This window comes from Alosa sapidissima, chromosome 14 (assembly GCF_018492685.1).
Source record: "Alosa sapidissima isolate fAloSap1 chromosome 14, fAloSap1.pri, whole genome shotgun sequence".
Taxonomy (NCBI): domain Eukaryota; kingdom Metazoa; phylum Chordata; class Actinopteri; order Clupeiformes; family Clupeidae; genus Alosa; species Alosa sapidissima.
In genome coordinates, this window is record NC_055970.1 from 34,159,098 (window position 1) to 34,185,504 (window position 26,407).

General features: G+C 41.2%; 1 protein-coding gene and 2 long non-coding RNA genes across 6 annotated transcripts in view; 1 reads left to right on the forward strand and 2 right to left on the reverse strand.

Annotated features, from left to right (window-relative positions):
• The window catches only part of zgc:153993 (uncharacterized protein LOC767645 homolog), a 42,697-nt gene extending 25,444 nt beyond the window's left edge, over positions 1-17,253 (reverse strand). Inside the window, exons 1-4 of one of the 2 annotated variants that reach the window (XM_042061712.1) lie at positions 17,065-17,253; positions 16,915-16,980; positions 6,154-6,202; positions 5,883-6,044 (exon numbers count right to left, since the gene is read on the reverse strand). In XM_042061712.1, the coding sequence (XP_041917646.1) occupies positions 5,883-6,044; positions 6,154-6,202; positions 16,915-16,978 (275 nt within the window). In that variant the 5' untranslated portion in view covers positions 16,979-16,980; positions 17,065-17,253. Of the gene's footprint in view, positions 1-5,882; positions 6,045-6,153; positions 6,203-16,914 lie in introns of both variants that reach the window. The other variant, XM_042061711.1, reaches the window with a different exon arrangement.
• On the forward strand, positions 2,940-25,526 carry LOC121681789. Of its 2 annotated transcripts, XR_006022287.1 has the most exons (6): positions 2,940-2,950; positions 11,602-11,604; positions 23,549-23,740; positions 24,862-24,972; positions 25,095-25,170; positions 25,458-25,526. It is a non-coding gene; the product is annotated as an uncharacterized LOC121681789 (long non-coding RNA). The 2 variants fall into 2 exon arrangements; XR_006022286.1 differs by lacking the exons at positions 2,940-2,950; positions 11,602-11,604; positions 23,549-23,740 and adding an exon at positions 24,525-24,660.
• LOC121681788 lies at positions 20,636-21,925 on the reverse strand. 2 transcript variants are annotated; one of them, XR_006022285.1, is made up of 4 exons: positions 21,722-21,925; positions 21,589-21,642; positions 21,436-21,497; positions 20,636-21,233 (listed from the first exon to the last, which is right to left on the reverse strand). It is a non-coding gene; the product is annotated as an uncharacterized LOC121681788 (long non-coding RNA). The 2 variants fall into 2 exon arrangements; XR_006022284.1 differs by having other exon boundaries at positions 20,636-21,497.
• Positions 25,527-26,407: the final 881 nt, after the last annotated feature.

The window sequence follows — 26,407 nt, forward strand, 5'->3', positions numbered from 1 at the left end:
TTTAAATGTTAATTCATATTAACTGATGTAAGGCCCGTCTTTTGCCCAAACCTTATGCATTTCTCAAGAATGCCTTTTGCAGTCAATTTACATGTGTGGATGCCTGTGTTTGATCTGTATTGTCTTAGCTGGCCATGGTCAAAGATCCCCAACACCCGCTCATGCATAAAGTGACCATTTGCTCCTTGTTCTGGTCCCTCTACTGAGAGATAACTCAGTCCTGGGCCTACTTGATGTCTTCTGGTGAGATAGGCCAACCTCATTATCATACAGTATTGCTCTGTAAATATGTGTTGTGAATAATACATTCATGTTTGGTCTTGAATTAATACTTGTAATATGGGCAACAGTCTGATTATGGTTTTGATACAATTGAATGTATCTGTGCATAGTTGTAGATTAAGAATTAAACTGCAGCATAAAGTTATGATATCCACCTGGGCCACACCCATCCACCTCAGACAACAAAGACTCTGATGAGTCGGGGGTGGCCCAAGTGAATGATAAAAGTGGAGGCTCTGGTCCTCCAGGTGTCTTCTGCCTTCTGGTCTTCTGCCTTCTGGTCTTTTTCTGTCTTCTGTCTTCTCTCCCATCTTGGGGCTTCTTTTCCCATCTTCTCTTCTTTTCCACCTTGGACCTCTTCTCTGGGTCTCTCTCTCTCTTCCCCTCTCTCTCTGTCTCCCTTTGTCTTTCTCTCTCTCTCTCTCTCTCTCTCTCTCTTTCTCTCTCCCCCTTTCTCTATCTCTGGGTTTGTATTGTTTTATCTGGTGTATCTGTTATCTTTAACTTGTCAAGTTTACCTCTGTGAATTGGTTAAGTTTCCTTTGTTACCATTTGCTACTTTGTTACAGTAGACCCTGTGAGTTTACTTGTACATTCAACTGAAGTGATATTTGTTACATTTACCTTTAAGACTTAATGCCTATTAAATTGTTCATTTGCCTACCAATAGTATATCTTCAATTATCGTAGTGTGCCATGCCATTCTCCTCCATAGCTGATAAACTAGTTACTTGGTAATTGATTGGTGATACAAATTATTAATCAAATGGAGTCAGATTAACGAGTATATAATAATATCATTGCCATTTAACTCTTCACCCTATTTGTCCACACAAGCTCCTTCAAGTGAGGATATAGCTCGACGTCTCCATGTTTCCGAGGCTATATATATCATTTATGAGCGTCTTCTTACAGTTCAACTGACATGAACCCTACATGAAACATTACCGTTTACAGCTGCGAGAGAGCGCTCTCAAATTCAAGTTCTGCGCACTTTCAGTCAGACATTAGTGAATGTCTGAAACACACGTGCATACCTAAATCCTCAAATTGACCGGTATTATTTATAGCCAGGCCTCAGATTCAGATAAATAAAGGCCAGTAAGATAATAATTGCCTACATTGTTTCGATTTAACTCATAAAAGAGCTCTTCTTAATATGTTATACATTGTGGGTTGGTTTAATATTGTTGCCAATGAAAAGTCCTACACCATGGGTCTCCAACACATCGCTCTCAAGCTACCAGTCGCTTGCCGCCCCCTTCTGAGTTTGCCCGAGGTTGTAGCCTACATATAAACACAATTGTTGCTGCGAAACATTCCAGCCCACGAATTTGATAAAAAAAGTAAATCATACATCATAAAAAAAAAACTCAATTTAGGCTAATGTAGACCTATTTGCTAAGGTTTCTATTACAGCACAGCGCAAGTTCCATGAATGAATGAAAGCGGGTGCCTTGTCTGGCAATAAGCGAATGGAAATCCCGACACTCTTTCAACTACATGAAATTTAATAGTGAACCATCAAATACCCCACAGATTTCAGTGGCTATCAGTCCCAAACCAAATTGAACATCTTCTGCTTTTGATAGCCTACCGGTATGCCACTCCAAACGAAACGTATGTCTCACAATAAAACGTACCATGTAAGAAATAAAGACCTGCCTCGAATACAAGCCTGCCCCAAATAAGGGTGCTGTGCTTTGCATTTCCTAAGTAAATAAAAGACCCAAGCCATAATTTGAGGATTTACGATAGTCTGTCTCCTAAACGTTCCTCACCTGTTATCCAGACATGCATGAAAACATTTGAAAACAAAACTCAGTCATATATATATTTGATCGCTGTTTTGCGTTAAAGCATCTTTCACGTAATGAATGCGCACTCTAGAAAGTGAAAGGAAGCCTACTACAGTATGCGCTCCGAGGCTGTAGCTGTCTGTTAATTAATTGACAGCTGTTTTGGGACACGTTAAACTTTCTTTATAATGAGCGCATAAAACGACTTGTTGTTTGGGACATTAAGCTACGTTAAGCTTTTTCACGTTAAGGATTGTATGTCCTTAATTTATTTATATATTTAGGCTACTTGCGCAAACCCTGGATACTTTTATTGCCACACAACAATATTGGTGGTATTTGTTACATTAGCTTCAAAAGGCACCGCTTCAGAAAGCTTCACTGCTTGTGAAAGAAGGGGGTGGGGGAGGGGAGCTTGCAGTCAAGTGTCGGAAAAATGCATAGCCTACAACACAGAACCCGCTTCTCGCACTAGTCACTGACAGTAGACACGCTTCCAGCCTAATGACTTTCACACATTTTGCAGAGAAAGCTCGAGTAGCCGAGAGAGCAGAGAAAGCTCGAGTAGCCGAGAGAGACGCCGAGAATGATCAGTTGAAAGCGGAGGTCAAAAACCTCAAACGAGAGCTTCAACAACTCCGAGAGGCAGCCACTTGGAGAGCCACAGAGACATTTTACAGGAGATGAGAGCTGGAATCGGAGAACTTCAGGCGACGCTACGTGAGCAGAGAAGTTATTCGACGCCTGAGAGACCAATCCCCAGGTGCACCTCGACACCAGCTCCAGAAACGTCCTCCTTGCAGATGTCTCCATTGGCCCTCTCCGTCACACTCAACGACAGCATCCAAGTTCCTAGTCAACACACAGACGTGACCTTGCGTGATGTTGGTCCCGAAGACCACGCTAAGATTCACCAACAGAGCTACGGTCAAGTGGGCAGATACGGATGCCTGCTCTTCAGGTCCATCGTCACAGAGGAACACTATAAAGCCTGGAGCAAAACCACCAACTGGGATGGAGCGAAGGGCAAGCGAGCACTGCCGCAAAATGTGAAAAACTTTGTGGTCTCAACACTACAACGAAAGTTCCCTGCTATGGGGCGGAGTGAACTGAAGGACTGCATCAATAAGATCAACGAATTCCTCCGCACAACACCCAGATCTTCCCAGGGATTCAACGTGCTTTAAATTTAGACTGTAGAATGTAGACTGTTCATTATTTCAATAAATACGTTTTCTCTGAAGCACTTTCCCGACTTCGTCTTTCTATAGGCTAAGCATATCATGGAGATAGAGTAGAAAACTGGATTTAACTAAACAAATGTAACTAAGTAAACTGATTGTTTACTCTACAGTAGGCTATGTTCCCCCTCTCAGGCTGTACGATAGGCCTATTGAAAGTAGGCTAATGAGCTCAATAGACACGTTAGCGCTTCCATTAGGAAACTTTCGTTGCAGACTTTCACAACTGATTGTTTAGCTACAGTAGCCTACTGTAGGCCTACTCTACAGTAGCCTAGGCTATAGGTTATGTTCCCCCTCTCAGGCTGTACAGTAGGCCTATTGAAAGTAGACTAATGAGCTTAGACACATTAGCGCTTCCAGCCTAATGACTTTCACACATGAATGATTTACAGTAGACACATTAGCGCTCCACGCAGTGGCGTAACTAGGCCTAGTAGGTGCAGCAAGTGCAGTCGCACCAGGGCCTGTGACCTCCGTCGCTACCCCCGCAATGCAATTGCTGGAAAATTCTATACCGGTCCTTTCTGACTACCTGCGTGCCTTTGGCCAGGCCAAGGCTACAGCGCAGACACTCGCAAATAAATGGGGGTTCAGAGTACATTTGAAAATGTTAGAGCACGGAGAGTGAAGCGTCACTTTGACGAACTATCGGAAGATGAACGCTTAACCGATGCAGAGAGATACTTCAAAGTGCAGGTATTTAATGCAACTCTGGACATCATAATCAGTCAGCTCTCCCAAAGATGTGCAAGCATGCGGAAAACTTGTTATGTGGTTGAGTCTTTACGTCCTATGATCCTTCAACTCGCAGGTGATGATGAACTGCTTGAAAAGGCAGTACGTTTGTCAGACCATTATAGCATGGACATTGCACCGACATTCCCAACACAACTCCTCTCATTTAGGTCTTGCTTTAAAGCAGAGATTTCACAGAAGTCATCTATTTATTTTTCAACTTGCCAAAAGGCTGGTGGTAGATTATGACAGTGTAACATCCACATTCGGGGAAGTGTGTACTGCTCTCATGTTGTTTCTACATTGCCTGTGACTGTGGCAACAGCTGAGCGATCTTTTTCCAAATGTTCAACAATTGCTGGTGTACAGGCTATAATCAATTAGCTAAATCATTTGTCCAGCTGTTTAAACATTTTTTCGTGTTACATTCAAACGCAAAAGGTGCTTTGATATCTTTTTTGTTTAAACGTCGACAAGCAGGCATGCTGCGGTTGCAATGAATGAGGATAATTGGTTTTATCTGCGGTGTTATTTTTTGCATTTTGAATATGACTCGCTCCAGCACGTCTACTTTTTTGCACGGTGCTTTCTTAAAGGAGCTGCACCATCTTACAACAATTGCATCTACATTTTCATATTAGAATGTTTTGTCAAGTGTAAGCTTAAACTACCGTGATCAAATTAAGTTTCCGTGCCCCCGCTGAAAGTCTCTTATGCTCTTATGCGCTTATCGTTACACTATCAAATCTATAAGTAACCGTGACAAATAGGGTATAAGATATATAAACTCACGCTATTGTATTATCATATATGTTTGGTAATGGCTCAGCTTTCTCTGATTGTTCTACTGACTTGGAAACTGCATCATGGAAGCAGTAAGTCAAGTCGCATCAAAAATAGTAGTGGCAGAACTCCAAAGTGACACCTTGTGGTTGTTTGTGTCAACTGCAGTTTGTGCCATTTCTGCTGAGAAAATGGGGATCGTGATTCCTGAAGGAACCCGTCCAAACTTAACGGGGACCCACTGTATAACGTTCCTCAAATGGAGAACACATCCATGTTCTCTCACGTCTCATGACCACTCTAGGCTCTCAAGCTTCTGTGTTTTCAAAACTCCTGATAGTTCCTGATCGCTAAACTTTTGTTTTCCAGCATTTTTGTTCAGTGAATCTTTTGTAAATTGTTTTACAATTACATTTGGGCCCTCCTTGGCAGCCTTAGTTATTGCCCGGCTCGCCTCAACTTGCAGCCATTCACTCCTTTCTCTGCATGTTCTTTTAAAACAGCATCTTTTTCTCTCGTTCTCAGAGGTAGACTCCTGAGAATTTGCTCTGCTGCCGGCTTGTGCCTCCATGTCGCCCAAAATGCTTGATTGCATTGCATTCTGCACATTTTTTGCTAAATGTTCATGTACCACATCAGCATTTTTGTTCGGTGAATCTTTTGTAAATTGCTTTACAATTATCCTCGGGCCCTCATTGGCAGCCTTCTTTATCGGGCTTGCCTCAGCTTGCCACTATTCACTCCTTCATCTTCATTAACATTCCTGGTATGTCTGTTCTTGGTCTTGGATTTTGTGAAATAAATTTCTAAATAAATGCGACGTAAAGTCCGGTGCGACTACATGTTTTTTTGTGTGTTCGTGACACATTTTTTGACTGATGCGACTTACACTCCAGAGTGACTTATAGTCCGGAAAATATGGTAACTACAAAATAACTTTCAAGTAAGATGAAAAAGGTATGTAGATCATAAGAAGGTGCTGCTAGATTATTTGATGCTGAGAGAAACAAAACATAAAAAGAATAATGAGATAACATACTGTTGAAGTTCAGCATTGCGATTAAGGTCATCAGCTATTTTGAGCAGCTGACCCACCACTTCTTTCACTTGGGGATCATCTCCCTCACAAGGAGTCCCCCCCAGGATCTCATGGCTTATGTGTACGTCAGGATTTTCTGTCTGAATTCTTTCTATCACATATCTGCAAATAAAAACAAATATGACAGCAATAATATATCAAATTGAGGCACCAAAGACCAACACAGACACAAAAGCCATCTTTATGGGATTATGTGTCAAATGTGATTTACCCTCTTAATACTACTGCTCCTTGCTCAATTATTTGGTCATCTATGACATCTAGGGAGAGAAAATAAACAGTTACAGTATATGTATTTATTTATTTATTTTCAGGTACAAAACTTTTGGTAAGGACAAAAGTGGTGATACTTGATGTCATATCAAACTAGTGTGCTAATACCGGCAATGGCTAAATGGCTATACAACACAATCCTGAGAGGAAAGTGGTGAAATAGCTTTGCAAAGTACAACCCCAAAAAGTTGGGACGTTGTTTAAAATGCAAATAAAAACAGAATGTGATAATATACATGTTTTGCAAACCCATATTTAGCAGTGTCATTCCACGTCAACCAGGGCCCACGCACTTAGGTCTCAAAAAAATCTGAAAACATTACCAGGTGTGCCTATGTTACCCAGGAGACACACTGTAAAATTACTCTTATGCAAGATCAATACTTTCCAAGATACAGCCAGTTTTACGGAGGGAGGGGGGTGTCGATTTCGTTCGGCCTCTTTTTTTTGTCAAAGTTCACAAGCCCATAGCGCAAGAACTAAACCATGTAAGAGGCTCAAATTTTGCATGCTGGTATATAAATAGGAATAGTATGTAGCAAAATTGTCACGTTTGGTCTGGATGATCCTGCATGTCATAGCTGTCCCTCAAAGTTGATCAAAATTGTATTGGAGTTTTTGGTTGGGCTCTGTTTAGGCCTTCAGAAGACATATTTGTACATAGGACAACATAGGCTCTTGATTTATTTTCTTTATTGAGATAAGTAGAAACACTCTCACAAAAAGCTATGAACAGAGACTAAATTTCTTCAGGGTCTGAACAGCAGACCTCACAAGTCTGAAAAATCATTTTGGTTTTCATGTTCAGCGCACCCAAACACCTTGTGGGAATATACAAAGATTTTTTTATATTTGTTTCTTTATTCACCATGATCCCTTCTTTTTAAAGACACCAATTTGACTTGTCTTATACAAATCTTTCTTTTTTTATTTTCCACCCTGAACATGGGCAAAATGCACCATTGAGATCAATATGTTTTATATAGAGTTACCACAGTGCCACCTGTGGTTGTATAGAGTAACCTGTGGTAAACACAGATTGTAATGATATTTAATTTTTGAGGGCTTCTGAGATCTGGGGTTATTACCTTACAGAGTTTGTCAGAGCCGTACCACTGGAGGAGGGGCCGCTCAGCCTCCTATTCCCCTTAATTATTGCAAATATTTCCAGACAGTTTTTGTGAGGGCTACTTTGTTAATATTGGGAAACTGCGATAAAGGGGATGCGACCGCACAGCCTAAGCTGCTAAAATACCGTGAGGGCGCAGCAAATGAACTTCAGAAACAATATTTAAGCTCATGATATTAAGACCGGCCTATCCTCCTGAAGCTCCCGATTAGCCACTCTGGGCCTGTACTAGGGGTGGGCGATGAAACGTGTGATTGTTTTCTGATAAGATGCACCCGTGCTTGTTATGGGCGTGCTGTTTATTTTGTGCAGCGAACATGGACTGAAGTTCGCTCTAAATATCTACGTTTACCGATTATGCTAACCGTTAGCATCTCTATGGGATTTCTCATATACATTAGCCATAAGCTAACGCATTAGTTTCTATTCTGTAACTTGGAATGCTAGCCTACATGATTACTCTTAAACAAAACATAGAAGGAAATAACTGAGATGTACTCTGTTGGTCTACTTAGTTTTACAGTGAATCCTATGTAAAGGTTTGAAAGGAACTTCAGCTTCAGACTTTCTCTTGGGAAACTGTTAGGCCTATTCATCTTCTCTAATGTAGCTGAGACCATGTCATTGCCACACACACAAGTGGGGGCAGAATTGGAAATGTGTCAGAGTGACAATGCATTGGTTGATTTGGTTAAAAAGTCACAGGTTAGGTTATTGGTTATTATTGTAATGATGCTATTCATAAATAATGAGCTGTAAAGTAACTCAGACTTTAACAAAAACTATTTTTTAAAGGATATCGACTAATTATCGTTATCGTCAAAATCACAAAAAATATCGAGATATTATTTTTTGTCCATATCGCCCACCCCTAGCCTGTACTAGCATAATGAATACAGTACGTGTTGCACAATGCCTGCACACAGTTGCAGTTCTATCTACCGTTTTCTTTCCGCTGTCATCATAGGTAAATTTAAATCTAAAAGCTTCCCATACACCAGACTTATGGGACGCTGGTACATCCTCCAAATCCGGCCTGCCTTCATTATCTCTCCCACTAGCCATTTCTACACGTGACCCACAGCACTCCACACCTCCGCTTTCACGCGAAAGAGGAAAAAAACTGTCTGAGGTCCCATGTGGGGCATGAAGCTACATTACGTTTGCCATGAACCATCAAAACTCTACGATGCACACACTGTCTCACTGAGACAAGCGAACCGAACAGTTCAGATTTTTTACATGAACCGTGCCACCCTTAATAAAAAGCATAGATGTGACAAGATTAACCAATTGGGCATGTTGCAAGCCTCATTAATTAAACCTTTGTGATTAACTACTTGCATTAGTTCAAAAATCGATTTCGATTGAGGTCTGGACTATGGCCGGGCCACTCTAAAATGTTGATATTGTTGTCTGTTTATTGCCTTGTTTGGTTGTATGTTTTGGATCATTGTGTGGTTTAATGATCAAATACCGCCTATACATGGATTTCTATGGAACGTCACGAAAACATGCGTGCGCAACCAAGAGGCAGAAAGCACCATAGAACAGCAAAGATCAATGCAAAAGAGCAAAAGAATAAAATGAGTTTTTGTGCTGAAAACTGCACCAAATCGAAATCAGGATGGTTAGAGAATGTTAAATATGTTCAATATCCCTAACGGAATGCATGTCTTCGCCAAAAATGACAAAATACGATGTTATATTAATAATCCAAATGAACGTCAAACTTTGAAATATAGTCTGAAATGAGATGTTAATATAATTGAGACAACAGCTGTATACAAAAAAATCCGATTGTAGCTTACAGCATCCAACTATTTAGGTTAAGTTTCTAACGTTGTGGACTGTCACCAAGCGTCTTCTGCCTCACGGCTGCGCTCGCATCTAGTTTTGTTGGTAAACGGGAAACCCGTGTATTGGGGCAGGTCTCACTAGCCTGGAAACCTCTGACTTCGCAGAGAGTCTGGCCTAGATCCATAGGCGTTCTTTTATTTCCGGGTGGGAGGGCACAGTTGTGAGGTTTAAAATCATTGGAGTTCCTTTGAACCACTTTGAACCAATCACTAACAACCGGCGTTTCGTCATACAGAGAAGTTTCTCTGCAGCACGCCCATAACAAGCACGGGTGCATCTTATCAGCAAACAATCACACGTTTCATCTGCGTAACTCTCCACAAAATGCATCATATAGTGTTGTGAATGTACCCAAGTCAAACTTTCATATAAATGCATAAAAGTACGTCCAAAGCGCCACTTTTAAGCTTAAGTGTTTGAAATTTTGACCCGACCATGTAGCCTACTAAACTACAGTTTGACTCGGGTACGTTCGTAGCCTTTACAAAATCTATGACTAAAGTTTAGCTGACGATATAACATCCTACTCCACTGTGACTTCGTTCGTGACACTCCTGTTAATAGGCTAAACTATTATTTACATTTGCTCAAAGATTTCATAAGTATAAGTCATTTTCGCTCCCTACGTTGATGTATTCCAAGCGATCTGCTTCAGGGGCGGGGACGTAGTAATTGAAACACCATGCCTGGGTAGGCTACGTAATCGCTCTCAGGGACGCCCACTGTTCGCTGGTTGGTCGGCTGCCCAACTGCCGAAGTAAACGAGCGTGAATCAACCTATTCCAGACGGAGTACTGTAGGGAAAAGAAATCGACCGGAAGTACGTAGACAGGCCAAGGCCAGGCTAAGGTCTCACGGCACACTGCCTGATCTTTTCCTCCAGAATCTTAATGTAGCCTTTTGTTTTAGTCTCATCGTTTACTTGAAAGTCACCAGGGGCCCGTTGCACAAAACTATAAGGGATTAAGCCAGGATATCTTGGTTATTTATCCGTGATCCGGTTGCACAAAAACGGAATAGGGGGCAGTAGGATATGTTATGGTAAATGTCACCATGGAGATTTATTCTGTGGAGCTAGCCTGCTCCGGACCAGGCTAAATTCCAGGATCTATTTAATCTCATCCCTTATCTCAGTCAGCAGTCACCACAAACAGAATTCAATAGTTATTCCACTGCCCACTACACATTGTTGTCACATAACTAGACCCACTGTCATTATTTAAACGTTTGTGATCATTAATTTCAATCATTTTGGATAAATGATGATTTTTAGATGATGTTGCAATCATTAGATAATTGACAGTTTCCCACAGACTATAAGGCTATATATAAAATGACAGAATATTAGGGCTACAGAGAAGGAAAAAAAATCAAATTCCTCTGCCACTGCAGGACATATTTAACTTCAATTTAAAGCATGCATATTAACTCATTTAACACGTATATTGGTCCCTCACTAGAGGAGCACTGTCATCAGGGAAGATTGCTTTGCTTTATCACTGTGACGGTGTTGCCTTTCTTTTTACAAGGATACAAGGATACAAGGAAGTTTATTGTCACATGCATATAGTTACTGGAAGTAAGAAATGCAGAGAAATTATGTCTGGTGTCAGCCTATTTGTGCATTTATGGGGGGGGGGGGGGGTAGAAAAAGGGGTTTAAGGGGTAGAAAAAGTGCAGTAGAAGAGGGGTTTAGTAGATTAAGTGGCAAGGGCTGCATAAGAAAGGTGGGGGAGGATTGGGATTGGGGGGGGGGGCACCAACAAGGAGCACCCAAGAGCAACAGGGGCAAGGAAAAACTCCCTTACCAAGGAAGAAACCTTGGGCAGATCCACGGCTCAAGGGGCTAACCCAACTGCCAGGGGTCTTGGTGTGTGTGTTGGGGGGATGACAGGGGAGATGGGATAGTGTGCTGTGTATGTGGGAAGAGGGCAGTGTGCAATATGTGTGTTGGAGAAGCTTCCTCATGAGACAATGTGCTGTGTATGTAGGGAAGAGGGGGGGGGGGGGGGTGTACTGCAAGTATGGTGAAGGGACTTACTATTGCAAGCAGAGTACTGTATGTATGATGTATGTGAGTGATGACAGTGAAGATGTGTGTGTGGTCGGGAGGGGAGTGGAGCAGTGACTGTGTGTGTGTGTGTGTGTGGGTAGGTGGGGGCAGTGTGCTGTAAGTATGTAGAGGATGTGTGTTGGAGAAGATCCTGAAGACAATGTGCTGTGTATGTAGGGAGGGGGGGGCAGTGTGCAGCAAGTATGTAGAGGAGGCTTATGGGGATGGGGTGGGGTGGGGGGTGGGGGCAGAAAGGCTAGGCAATCAAGGACATGGGTAGATAGATGGAGGAGAAATCAAAAATAATAAATAAAAAGTTCTATGGAGATGTGCAAAAGTTGGAGAAAGTCAGATATGTATGTGTGTGTGTGTGTGTGTGTGTGTGTGTGTGTGTGTGTGTGTGTTTTGACGTGTGATGAAATAAGAAAATAAATAAAAGGTCTGTAGCATAGGGAGAGGGATGTAAAAGTGCTAAAAGTCATTTAGGTGTGTGTGTGTGTGTGTGTGTGTGGGGGGGGGGGGGGGGTCATGAATGCTGAGGAGTGAATGAGTGCAAAGTCAGTATAGTGTGAGTTCAGAGTTCGGATGGCCTGGGGATAAAAACTTCTCCTGAGTCTCTCAGTTCTGGCTTTGTGACTACATAGGCGTCTTCTTGATTTCAGCAGTAGGAATAATCCATTGTTAGGATGAGAAGAGTCCTTCAGAATCTTTTGGGCTCTTAGGAGTACTCTTCTGGAATAGATATCTTGTAGAGCAGGAAGTTGAGTTCTTATAGTACGTTCAGCTGAGCGCACTACTCTCTGCAGAGTACTACAATCTCTAACTGTGGAGTTCCCATACCAGGTGATGATGCTACCAGTTAGAACACTCTCAACCGCTGAAGTGTAGAAGGCCTTCATGATGGATGTAGAAACTTTGAATTTCCTTAGCTGACGAAGGAAGTAGAGTCGTTGTCTGGACTTCTTCAGAACATATTGAGTGTTAACAGTCCATGTTAAGTCTTCAGTAATGTGGACACCAAGGTATTTAAAACTTGTGACTCTCTCTACAGGTTGCGCGCTGATCATTAGTGGGGTGTAACTGTAGTTCTGCTGCTGCCTTCTGTAATCCACTACCATTTCCTTGGTTTTAGTGATATTCAGTGTCAAGCTGTTAGATTGACACCACTGTGCCACCTCATCAACCTGATCCAAGTAGAGCTGTTCATTGTTGTTACTAATCAGGCCCAAGATCACTGTGTCATCTGCAAACTTGATGATGGAGGTATGACTACTGTTGGCTTTGCAGTCATGTGTGTAGATGTTGTACAGCAGTGGACTCAAAACACAGCCTTGGGGAGCACCAGTGCTGATGGTTAATGAGTCAGATGTCAGACCCCCCACTCTAACCACTTGTGAACGGTTGGTGAGGAAGTCAAATATCCAGTGACACAGGGTGGTGTTCAGTCCTAAGGCCTTCATCTTTGTGACCAAGGTGAGAGGTACTATCGTGTTGAATGCTGAACTAAAGTCAATGAACAGCATCCTCACATAATTCCCATTCCCCTCCTCCAGGTGAGTTAAGGTGGTGTGCATGAGGTGCATGGCTCTGTAAGCAAATTGGAGGGGGTCGAAGGAGGCAGGGAGGGATGAGCAGATAATGTTTTTCACAAGCTTCTCAAAACACTTCATCACTGTAGACGTCAGGGCTACTGGGCGGTAGTCATTCAGACATGATGGACTTTTGTTTTTCGGTACTGGAACAATAACAGACTGCTTGAGGCAAGTAGGAACTGTCTCTTGAGCCAATGATGTGTTAAAGATATAAGTGAACACAGGAGCTAACTGAGCAGCGCAGTGTTTCAAAACCCTGTTAGAAATTCCATCCGGTCCAGCAGCTTTTCTACAATTAACCCTCCTAAAGGCATTGCTCACATCGACCTCAGACACAGAAAGGTGCATCCTCATTTGCTTCACATGCTGCAGCTAGTGCAAGATAGTCTGTGTTTTTCATGTCAAAGCGAGCATAAAAAGCATTAAGTTCATCAGGGAGGGCTTTACTCACATTCATCATAGGAGGGGACTTTCTTTCAAAGCCAGTGATGGTTCGGAGTCCTTTCCACACTCGTGCTGGATCACCCTCCAAGAAATCAGCTTCAACTTTGTCTCTATAGCGCTGCTTAGCATCTTTAATAGCTCTACGTAAACTATAAGATGCTGCTTTGTAATCAGTCATATCCCCTGAAATAAGCCCAGCATTATAAGTCATGGTGCGTGTCTTTAATGTCACTTCTCTATCCACCCATGGCTTCTGGTTAGGGAAGCTTCGGATCTTTACAGTTGGGATGATGGAATCAGTTAGCATATTGATGTAACTCAATGATACTTCCGTAAACTCATTGATGTCAGCAGAGTTCGTCTTGAACATCTCCCAGTCAACGTTGCTAAGGGCGTCCTGTAGCCTGGCTTCCGATTGGTCAGTCCAGCGCTTGACCTCCTTCGTCACTGGGGGGTCCGTCTGACTTCTCTGCTTGTACATAGGCAGTAGGAAGACAGCGGCATGATCTGATTTTCCGAAAGCTGGTAGAAACTTAGCTTTGTAACTGTTCTTGAACTGTGTGTAGCAGTGATCCAGTGTGTTGTCACCACGTGTAAGGAAGTGAATGTGTTGAATAAAATCAGGTATGGACCGGTTCAGATGTACTTGATTGAAATCACCGGCCACAATAAGCGCAGCTTCAGGGTGCGTGTGTTGTCTATTTAACACTTCTTGCAATTCTGAAACCGCAGCATCTGTGTTGGCTTGTGGAGGAATGTAGACAGCGTTGAATATTACCGAAGTAAACTCACGGGGCAGGTAGAAGGGTCGACAGACGATCGCTAGATGTTCTAGATGAGGCGAGCAGGACTTTGAGAGAACGGTGACATTTCTAGGATCACACCACTTGCTGTTCGTCATGATGAAAACACCGCCACCCTTCGATTTTCCAGATTCCTTAGTCCTGTCAGAGCAAGCAGCAGAGAAAAACTCCACCGGAGTGATGGCACAGTCCGGTACAAGTTCAGTTAGCCATGTCTCAGTAAAGCATAGAATGTTACGGTCCCTGATGTCTCTTTGAAACTGTATCCTCGCTCTTAGTTCATCCATCTTGTTCACAAGAGACTGGACATTGGCTAGAAGAATGCTATAACAGTGGAGGCCTATGAGCTCTATTCCTCAATCTGTTACGGGCCCCGGCTCGTTTTCCTCGGTGTTTTTTCCTTCTGCGCCGAGATGCGTCTCCATGGTTCCCTGATGCATCTCGGAGAATCTCAGTCGGCCAGGTAGAATCATCGATTAAAACATCCCGAAACAAAAAAGGCAATTCATTTCCGATGTTTCTGAGTGTAACGCCATCATACGTAATCAGTGCAGTGGAAAAGTGCAAAAAATTAAGGGTTAATACAAGGTAAAAGAGTAAATATAAGCACAAATTAGGCGGAGCAACCAAAAAGGCGTCCGAACGCGGCGGCGCCATGGCAACAGGATATTTTAATTATGTCTTTTACATACTCGCCATTCCCGACCTGTCATGTGACGTCACGGGAGCACCGTAACCATTTATACTCGCGCGCGGTGGTCCAATCCAGCGAAAGCTATGCCCTTATAAAGGTTAAGCTGAGTTGTGCATGTTTGGAGAGAAGTGATCCATGATTAGCATCCATGATGACCAAGTGATACATTTTGGGATGGGGTGATAAAAGTGGAGAATAGCTATAGAAATGTATTAGTTTTTGGTGTTTTTAAGACAATGGGACCTGGTGACCTTCTCAAAGTAAATGGTAACACTAAAACAAGGGGCTACAATAAGATTTTTGGAGGAAAAGATCAGGCAGTCTGTCGAGAGACCTGCCCCAATAGGCGGCATTTGACCATTAAACCACACAATGATCCAAAACATACAGCCCGGATTGTTGTTAAAAAGGTGCGGTCTAGAATCATTGTGGAGACATGAAGAGGCTTGTTATATAGGTATTATATGAACCATTTTGAGAGCTGTGAATGCAAATAAAGATGTTTCTGTTTATTATTTTAAAAGGATATATATATATATATATATATATATACACAATTTTGGGCATGCCATAATTCATGAAAATGTTAAAAAAGATGAAAATTATTATATATTTTATATATTTATTTATATAATATTTTTTTTATTCCATGTTTCTCCCACATTGTCTTGCAACCTTTTGGCATGTGACAGTGTCATTTCAGTAAGAACAAACATATTGGTCAAGAGAAAATTAAATCAATATTTGCCAGGGGTATGAATAATTTTGTTATTAACTGTATAAACATACACACACACACACACAGCTGTGCATAAGTTAAGACACCCATGCTAAAGTTGACTAAAAAGAGGAATAAAAATTCATCTTTTGGAAATGTATCTTAATGCCTTAATTAAAAAAATGAGGACTACCAGCATAATAGCTGGTTTGATTTGCATTGAGCTATTAGGCTAACTGAAATAAAACCATGATATATCTAGGTATGGTGAAGGGTGTGTGATGATGTGGGGCTATTTTAATTCCAAAGGCCAAGGGAACTTGATCAGCATGCATAGTATCCTGGATCCATGAAAAGGCCTTTAAAAATAAAAATTTGCCTGCCGATATGGGAATTTAACACAGGGAGTTCCTTACTTATGCCCCCTGTATTTTAAAGGATAACATGTATTCATTTACGATACATGATTCATTCACAAAGACAATTGGTGTCTCTATAGGTTGGATTTTTCCCCTCATTTCTTTTTTAATTTAAGGCATTTACATTTCCAAAAAATGATTTTTCATTCCTCTTTTTCGTCAACTTTAGCATGGGTGTCTTAACTGAAAGCAACACCAAAGAACTTTTCCTAACTTAAAGCAACACCAAAGAACTTTTCCTCTGTCGCACGCACGCTTGTTTATCCAGCACTGGCTGTTGATTTTATTAAAGTATGATGATTTCATGATTTTATGAAAGTACGATGTATTGCGACATCAGATGCAAGTCAAATTTGTAGTTTCTTATGTCTCATTCCATGGAACTACAGATCCGCTACCCGATCTGGCAAACTTACATAGTGCGGTTATAGCCGATAGAGGGCCGCGAAGTGAATGCAGAAGTGCCGTTCACCCTGTTACGAGTTGATTAACCACTGAAACGATTTTGGAAACATTATTTTAAGGTACAAAAAAACTCTTTGGTGTTGCTTTAAGCACAGTGTATGGTTCTAGGGTTCATTTCAATGTTTGATCACTAGGGGTAGTATAACTGCGCCCAGTTTCGTGCTTTCTGCAAAAACTGAACGATTCTTGTGCTTAGCCGCTGTAGGCTACTGTGCAGTGCTATGCATTGCAACAATGAAAGGACTTCAGTGGCGTAAAGGGAACGGGAATTCCGGGGGGATGAAATCGTGTTTCCGAATCGGATCCAACGTTGGCTTACTCACATTTAAACTTTTATTTCTTTTTTTTTATATATAATACTAATAATAAGTTACTGTCATTTCAGATCGATCTAAACATAGATGTAGGCTAGCCGTTTTGCCTAGGTCTGAGAAATGTTTAGCCATGGCACTCACATCAAGAACTCAGGAAATTCAACGTTAGTGAATAATGAAAAGCCTAACGTTACAGTAGCTTGCCTACCTTCACCCCCAGTTGCTCCTCGCAGGTCATCATCTTCTTTCGTTTTTTTTCTTGAATGTGCCATTCCTTTAATGAGAATTGTGTAAGTTCAAAATATTGTGTAAGGAGAAAACCACCTATTATGATGTCCACTGAACTTTTCCACTCAACTTTTTCACAAGTCTTGTTGTCACCTCAAGTGACCACAATATAATCGCGTAATTGTGCCTTGTTCAAAATGTTAAACCTCGATGATGCAGCGAAGAACCTGATATTAACAAAGCAATGCAAACCAAATCTGTAGAGAAAACTTCAGAATGTTGTCAGACCACTTCACTAACATTTGCAATAAGGAAATACAGCGGAAATGTGTCAATCGGTATGTCGTTTTGCCGCGTTCGAGACAACTCGGAACCCGGTTTTTGCCGGTTTGAAATTCCCCAGGTCGAACAGTTAGAAAGGACCGCTTTAATACTCGAGCAGTTGCTGTTTTTGAACATGTCTTTTCACAGGAGGCGATCTGTGTTCGAGACGACCAGATAATTTATCCATGGGCCAGACCGGGTGCGTTTCCCAAATGCATAGTTGCTAACTACAATGCATCTTCCGTGGCAGCGTCACTGCCAAATCTGAGTTGGCAATATTAGTCACTTTACAGATAGGCTACGTTTAGATAACAGATACTTTTTATTTAGAGCTGATAGATAGATAGATAGATAGATAGATAGATAGATAGATAGATAGATACTTTATTGATCTCCCAGGGGAAATTCAAGAAAATAGCCTATAGCATAGTCTAGCCCAGAGCCATATAAAGGTAGAGTTGCGACAACTCCATTGACGCTAATGTTCCATTTTTTTTCAACAATGGCGGCTAATGGAAGCCTCAAATAGTTCCCGAAATAATAGCAGCAGTGCAGTACAGACTGTTTGTAGCCAACATTTCAGACTCAGATTTACATTATTGGCTCATCCGAATAATAATATTAACAGTAACAATAGTAATAGTAGTAAAGTAATAGTATTAATAACCTTATTATAATAATAAACTATTTATGTATCGACTTTGACAGCTTTTCTGCTGCTCAGTTTTTATCAGTTCCTTATCAAATAAATTAAAAGAGGCTAAAGCCCAATAAATGTGCCACACATAATAACCTAATATAAGATAAACCTTGCCTATACCATTTCAATTAGGCAGCACTAGGCAACACCACGAACGAGCTGTCATTAAGTTTTTGCGTTTGTAGCCTACAACTTTTATGACGTGATGTGTCTTGGGAATTTAGCTTTAGCTGCTACCATCATGCCAACATAGTTGTAAAGTTATGCACAATGCTCATCTAGGCTATGGATTTAAGTGGTTTAATTTTAAAAAGGGCAGCAAAAGTGGGATAAAGTGCAACTGCTTCCCCAAAACAATTCCTCCATAACTGTGGATTTAATCGTTATGTGGATAACTTTCAGTGGACTAAACACATAAAAGGTAAGATTTTGTTATCACAAAGCTAGCTGGTTCGTTAAATATGGCGAAGCATATTTACAGCCAACTTTGTACTTGCAGCAGTGAAACTGAGTTTGTTGTTAACATTGTTGGTAACATAAACGTTTCTTCAGTTAGGAGCAGGACTGTTTTTTTTATTTTGCATTCATTTTCATTGGCAAAAGCTAGCCTAATATGCATGAGAGAACCTAGATTTGAGGGAGCTGCAGCTGTTAGCATCAGCACGGTCATATTAACACAGCAGGGCACACTAGCCCAGTGATGGCTAGCCCAGTGATGAAGGATCGTGTAAAATCCCCATCCCCAGAAAGTTTCAAACCAAGCTTGCGCTGATGATGCATGATCACTGATCAAATTGCTATTTTCTGACACGATGTACACCATTCCCAGGTGCTCACCTGTCTGAATCTCAAGCTCTTAATGCTGTTCACAGCACGGTGAATGACAAACGATGACAAAATGCTGTTCATGTTTATGAGTTCATAGCCTGGTAATTTATTGAAGGACTTACATGTCACGTTTTATATTTTATTATGATCACTCGCATTACCATGGGGTTACTAAATAGATAGGCCTAATGCTACAGTTAACTTAGAATGCCCACCATTACACTGGAGATGTTAAAAAACTTTTAAACTTTTTTTTATTCTCCCGCAACGATAGGCTAGGCTTGGCTAGGTAATTCGCTCATTAGCTCAGATCAGTGACTACCAGAGGAAACGCGGGGTAGAAAACTAGCTGTCTTAGTTTCTCGTTGCAAAATCAAAATTCACAGGAGCTCCATGCGCTTTTGTAGGCTACACGCAGTCTCAAAAACACTGTTTACAGCTTTTCGAGTCACTGTACGAGGTCATTTATTTTATATAGCGATAATTTAGATACACTTATGGGGTGGGTGCAATTGCGTTTTCTAAAGAATCTCCCGTCTTGATTTTGTACAGAAATTAATATTAAGTGACACCAGAGCCCGTCTACTTATTAGACATTCTCTGGTGACACGTAAAAGGGCGGAAAAAAGGTCACATTATATAGCAGGCTAAGATATAAGGTCTGGAATTTAATTTAATATTGTTGTAATGGTAGGATAACTACATAGTTTACACAATAATTACACTGTGTTATATTGTATATCAATGCATTTATTGACTGTCAATTACCCCAAATCGTGGCTCTGTCTATCATTGAACAGTAGCCTATTTAATGCATTCTAATCCATTGTCAATTACTTCCGGGAACTAGTTGAGGTTTACACAAACCACGTGACCAACGGAATTTTGAACACCCATTGTCGCAACTCTACCTTTATATGGCTCTGGTCTAGCCTATTATCTAAATGTGAAACATGATCGAAGCTTAAGTGTTTGTTCATGCGTAAGTCAAATCTACATTTGCTATCATAGTCATAACTAACTAACCAGGTGGGTAGGTTACTAACCAAGGTGGAAAAACTTCAGTGTTTTTATGTTACACCAAAAGAAGTGAAGCAGTGAGTGATACACTTTCCAAATGAGTAGACGTTTCTTTAGCAGAAAATCTGCTAGGCTATATTCAAAGTGACTTGCAGTATTCATTAAAATAATAGTTTAAAGGGATACCAGGCAAGCCTGATGCTTTTTCTCTACGAAGCTCCCCCTACTGTCTGTACGTGTCGATACGTGTGCGAGCCCACGCTCGGTTTGAAGCTCTTTTCCTTTTCTTTGCATCTTCCATCAAGGGTTTTCACTGCTTATTCGCAAGCTCTGCCATTATACACACGTTTGCAACAATCGCTAGCGTTTCGTTAGCCTGCCTCTGTGCTGGTGTGACCACGGGAGTCAGATGACAAGAGTCTTGACTATAGAGTGCTCGACTACGCCACTTGGGGCCTTTCACACCAAGATGTATTTTAGCTAGACCTCCAACACCTTGATTTAGACAAGAGGGCTCTCGCACACAGATAAGCCAGTAATGACAGAGACGTGGTATTTCAATGAAAAAATAAACAATATTTATTCACAAGCAATTCAGTTAAAAAGTCAGTCTTGGGTTTGATTCTCAGGATGGAGTGCAGTACATATTAGGCCCAATAGGCCAGCAAGAGGAAGGTAGTGGCTGCCACCAGGAATATTACATGTAATCAAGTAGGGTTAATTTGATCAGCTGTTCGGGAGCGGTTACCTGTCCTGGAAGAGGAGTGAGACCGACACACCACCCGTGCTGCGGATTCTGTTGCCTATTCACAGACACAGACACACACACACACACGCTCGCATAGGCACAGGTACTACAAAGAGTGATCACTGCAAATAGTGAGGTGCACGTTACCACTACAAATACTGTGTGAAGTACACGAAGAGGAGGACTCAGATCCGGCGACCTGCCCCGCGGAACAGCTGCAACACTCTGTTTCTCTGGAGGGGAGAAGGGAAGATATGGTTGCTATTGGCAATAACTGGCTGGGTCAAGAAAGCTAGATGTTAGCATTACTACCATCACACATTACCGCAGCAAAATACTGGGGCAGCCAATACCACACCTGTTGCCGACACACCACGACGGAGGGCAAATAAATGAAACCAGCCACGCCTATGTTTAGGCCAAATCAATCGGACAAACAAAACAAAATAAAGAAAACAAAATGAGGCAAGAGCTACAATTACTTAAATCTACAGGAGGCAAAGCAGCAGTGGCAATCTTTCTAAAGGAGTAAACAAACACAGTTAAAATCCATTGTTTATGGTAAATACAGCCTAAACCAATACAGATACAATACAACACGGTTTCCTTTTACCTCTAGGAATACAGCACTCAACATGAATGGAAATGGGACTCCCTGGTATCTCTCCAGTACGCAAACCTACATAAAATCACACACAAGCATCGCTCACATACAACATAATAAAAGGTTATTGGCTAGTTAAATCACAAGGACTTACAGCGAAACATGACACATTATAGTAGATCCAGTTACTGTAAACATGCATATAAACATACATATGTACACATGCACACACACATATTACATGGCAAACCTTACTGAGATATACAGCCAATGTTACCTTAACGCATCTCCCAATAGAAAGTGCAACCTGCGCGTACACGGCGTCTTTTCAGTCAAGACCTACGTTAAAGACAATGCTGTGAATGTGCGTGAAGGCATTTACAAAAGGACCATACAGTTCAATCATCTACGGTGTAGTGCTTGTAAATACCTTCGGTAGATCAACAAAACACTACCCGGAAGCGTCTGGTACACAGCCAAATACCTGTTGTCAAACAGTTGCACTTTAAAAACAGCTGGCTAAAATAACATGTTTGCAGTGAAAAAGGAGCATTGGCACATACCTTTCATAGGTGACAGCACAGCGAACACAGTGTAGGGAGGACGTACGGAGCCTAGGGATCACTTACTAGCCCACCTCCGGTGCCGGTCTTATAGAAAGTGCCATTGACGCTAATGAGTACATAGCCACCTGCAAGCTAACTGGAGGGCGTGACCGATAGGAGAGGAGCTACGGTGAGAACAGGAGGACAAACTTGGTACAGCAGTTAGTCTGCTGGTTACACTGGGGATGCAGGATGTAAACTGATCCTGCTTCTCGCGATGTCTGAGACTTTGTGAGACTGAAGTTCGGCGGGTAGGATACATCGAACTTGCAAGTGGGATATTCTTCCTACAGGCAGTAGGGGCGGGCGAGAGAGCCTTCATTCGCCTCGTAATGAGTCATTGAACCATATACCGACTTACGAAGATGATTAATTAACACGAAAACGTTGCCTGGTGTCCCTTTAACATAAAAGTTAAAAGCTTACATTAAGCATAATAAAAGTAATAGTACGTAGTACTATAACAATAACAACACATTTCATGACACCCAAGGTCACTTATAGTAATTTCATAAAAATCAAAATGAAATCAAAAAGTCAGTCAGTCAGTCAGTCAGTCAGTCAGTCCATAAGCCATCTTGAAGAGATCATCTTGAGGAGAAATCCTGCCATTTTTAACCTCAAAATCGTTCTCCATAGGGTCACCCCGTGTTGGGGGAAGCAAAAAACCCGACAAAAATCGATTCAACCAAACCGGAGATCTGCCCTGGCTGCCAGAGCTTCGAAATTACCTATAACGCTAACCTTGGGGGCATGCTATTTAACCGCGTTTGGGGCCTCTAAACATACTCAGAAAACCATTCCAAGACATGAACACAAGTTGGTTCCTTACGAGACACCACCGAAGACATATGACTCCTTTCTGGCCAAATTTTACAGCTTTTAAGAAAGTGTATCGTCTTCGTGTAAACCGAGTTTTGAACAGAAAAAAAGTTAACGTTTCAGCCTCGTAGGCCTACTGTACGTTAGGCTACATCTTTGCCTGTTGTCCCATAGGCCTACAGATCGACACCCCAGATCAGGGCAATTTTAGCAAAATATTGAAATATTTATAAAATAATGAACAATGGGATAATGTTTCATCATCACCTTTATTGATGCCTGATATGTTGACATTGCTGAAATACAGAGATGTAGCCTACCGAGAGGCAGCTGCAGACAACAACGTTCACAATGACGGCAAAACGTATAGCCTGTCAGCAATATATCATAAATAACACCTATTGAAGTACCAATCATATGTTGTCAATTATTGAAGTTGAGGGAAGTACATACTGTAGCTTCAACTGTTCCCTTCGTCCCCCATTATGTTTCATTCGTACTGGCCAGGGGAGACTGAAACTGGATAAAATGGTTCAGAAGAGAGGACAGGTATGACACATGATTGCTGGACAAGCGAGCAGTGGCAGGGCTGGAAGGCTATACAAAACAGATGGAAAAATAGGATGCATCACATGCAGAGATTCAAAGGGTTTGTTATTGTTGGACAATGGTCAAGGAATGCATTTCTCTGATGAATGAATTAATGGAATAGTGTAGAAAGACACTGGCCAAAACAATCTACAAACACAGAGTGCATCCCACCAAAGGGCTACTGAGATTGTGCACCAGAGGCAAAAGGAAACTGCCCAAAAATGTCATTCAAATGACATACAAAGTGTAATACAGTAGACATAGCCTAACTTGATAAATGGAGAACCCCATTTATTAGAGCTCAAGGCTCAAGGTTCAGATGCTGTAGGCAAAAAATGGTCCTTACTTGACATTTGTGTTCTACCTTACCAGGAAGAAAAGCAGCAAAGCAACAGTCAACACTAAGCCCTTACCAACTATACCACCTTTTAAGCCAGCACCAACGAGACCACCAACACCAGTGCCAGCAATCAACAGCCACTGCCAACAACCGGAATTACCATTCAGGTCCTGTTCCAACAGCATTATCACCAGTCAACTCAAGACCTTTAATGCTGCATAACGGTAAGCGGAATATTAGACAGTTATTATTCCCTGTCCACAACTCAATCTACAGTATGTTGTCTCAAAGCTGCTCACAACAATTGACAGAGATTTACACACAGCCCTGTTTGTTCAAGACTGGAATTGTTGTCAGTTGCAAAAGGAACGAGACAATATGATACATCACAGGCCGAGTATGCAAAACAGTAGACACATGTTATATAAAGTTATATACTTTGTCTGTTTCAGAGAGAACTCCGATTGTTTCAGATGATAAAAGCCAAGTCAGACCTAGTAGTGGCCTAGTAGTGAAGCTTTGGAGGCACCAATTGTGAGCTTTCTTGCAATGCCACTTTTCTTCTGTTATGGGAGTGTATGGTAGCCCATAGCACTGTGTAGTGCTTGTAGTTATTTTCCACATTTTGACAAGCTTAATCATGTATGCACAACCATTTCATTTTATAGGTAAAAAATCTCATGAGTTTGGGTGGGACAGCAACAAAAGACATAATCTAGAGGATCATGCATGAAACCATCAGCAATGATTTGGCGGAAATGTTTAACTGGATGGCCAGGGGGCAAAAAGTCATCATAGGTGTCACATCCACGCTATCCCAGCCCTCTGTTCCAGCTCCAGTCCCTGCAGCTACTCCAGTCCGGCTTCCTGCCCAGCCAGCATATGCAGAACCAATCCGTTCATCCTCCCCAGAATTTTAGTTTGCCTTCATTAGTTTCCAATCCTAATCCTAAATTCCTATTTAAACCCTGGACTCTCAGTGTGTGTTGTCAATTATTATTTGTGGATTCAGCGTGAAGCTCTGTGAAAAGAAATACATTTTGTCGTGTTTGCCCACTGTGGCCTTTTGATTTGTTTAAATAAAGTAACGCCTTGCGTCTGCATCCTCAAAACCTCGTTTTCAAGTCTTTGTTTGTGATGATAGGTAGGCCTACAGCTCTTTTACAATTTCATTCAATGTCTATTCTACACACATTCTGATTGGTAGCCTGCTGTACACATCCAGTAAATCAGTGGTTTTTAAACTGATTACAAGAGGTGGTGGAATAATTAATATCTTCCTGTTTGTCTTACACAAAATATTATCCTTCACTCTCCATTCAATTCCCTCAAATTCCCCACGCAGATGCTGCCAAAAAACAAGGGGCCATCTTAATGGAGGCAGAAGAAAAAATCAAAACATGGCTGAAATACAGTGGTGACCGAAATGGAGGAAGAAAAAGGAGATCAGAAAAGGGTACAGATTTCAACAATCAATCAAAAAATATTTCTAATTGCCTGTATGTCTGTATTGCAGACTTTTATCATCACAATTGTGAAATAGTAAGTAGTTAACTTGAATTTCTTTCCTCAATTTAGATAGGCAGACGTATCCCCCATCACATCCTCCATCTGACATGAGCAGTGAATCCGAGGAAGTGTCTGATATGACATGGTAAGTTTGTTAGTCATTAGTGCATAGTCCTAAGTTGTTTTACCTTTTTGTCTCATATTTTTATCTAATGCTTGAAGTGAATAACCATTTGACAAGTGTGGAAATATGTGACCTGAAAACATAATTTGTACATAATTAAGAGAATGTTATTACACTTGGGAGACATTATTAATATTACACATTTCGTAATCTCTTGTTTAGACAAATTATCTAACGATGATGTTATTTGAGCAAGCAAAACAAAATAATTTCTAAAAAGTAACTAAATGTAATTTGTTATTTTATAGGAGCAGAACTGATTGATGACCCATCAACCCTTGAGGATCTCATCACAAATGTTTATTATTAAATCAATATGTATTATTAAATGTATTTATTTTAACCCTTAATCTTGTGTTGGTATTGGTATATTACTATTAAGATTACAAGTTCAGGGCAGATTGGTAAAATCATTGTGATCAAGTAAGTCATTTCTAAATTACTGTACTAACCATAAAGGTGGCCAAAATATCAAGATGAGTGTTCTGCTGAAATAAGCAGTCAGCTTAAGGTTAGAAGGTTGACATAGTGTTGATAAGGTGTAATTGTTGGGGTGGCATAGGTATGCTATTTAAGTTGGCATGGCTGAGTTGGGGTTGGCAAAAGGTCTATGAAATGGTTGGGCCAACGTTCGAAAGGTAGGTTTCGGGTTGGCATAGCGTTGGTAAGGTGTATTTTGGGTTGGCTGGGTAGGCTTTTTAAGTTGGCATATGGTTGGGTTAGGGTTGGCTAAAGGTCTGCTGATGGTCTAATTAAATGGTTGGGCCAACATTGGGCCACCGTCAGCAGCCAATGTTGGGCCAACACAACCAGTGACCTTGGGCCAATGTTGGCCCAATGTCAGAATGCTACCTGGGGACAGACTATAAACAAAGTTATTTTTCTCTTTATTTATTTTGTTGGAAAATACAATTTCAATGTCTGAATATTAGGAAGACATGTTGTTTGTAGACAATAGGTTCATAATTTAAATAAGGGCTAAGGGATTGGTCCTAATCAGAGATGTTTATTTCTCCCATATAAATACATTGTGCCTTATTTTAGCAAACCGGTGCCTGGCGGAAAGCAGATTATTATCCCAGCGCAAAATGTATTCTTATCTCGCACGTCTCTTTTTTGAGTAACATGCTAAGGGTGGCAATTAACAACCTAAGGAGGGGTCTGGTGCATTGTCTAAAAATTGCTATCATACACTAGC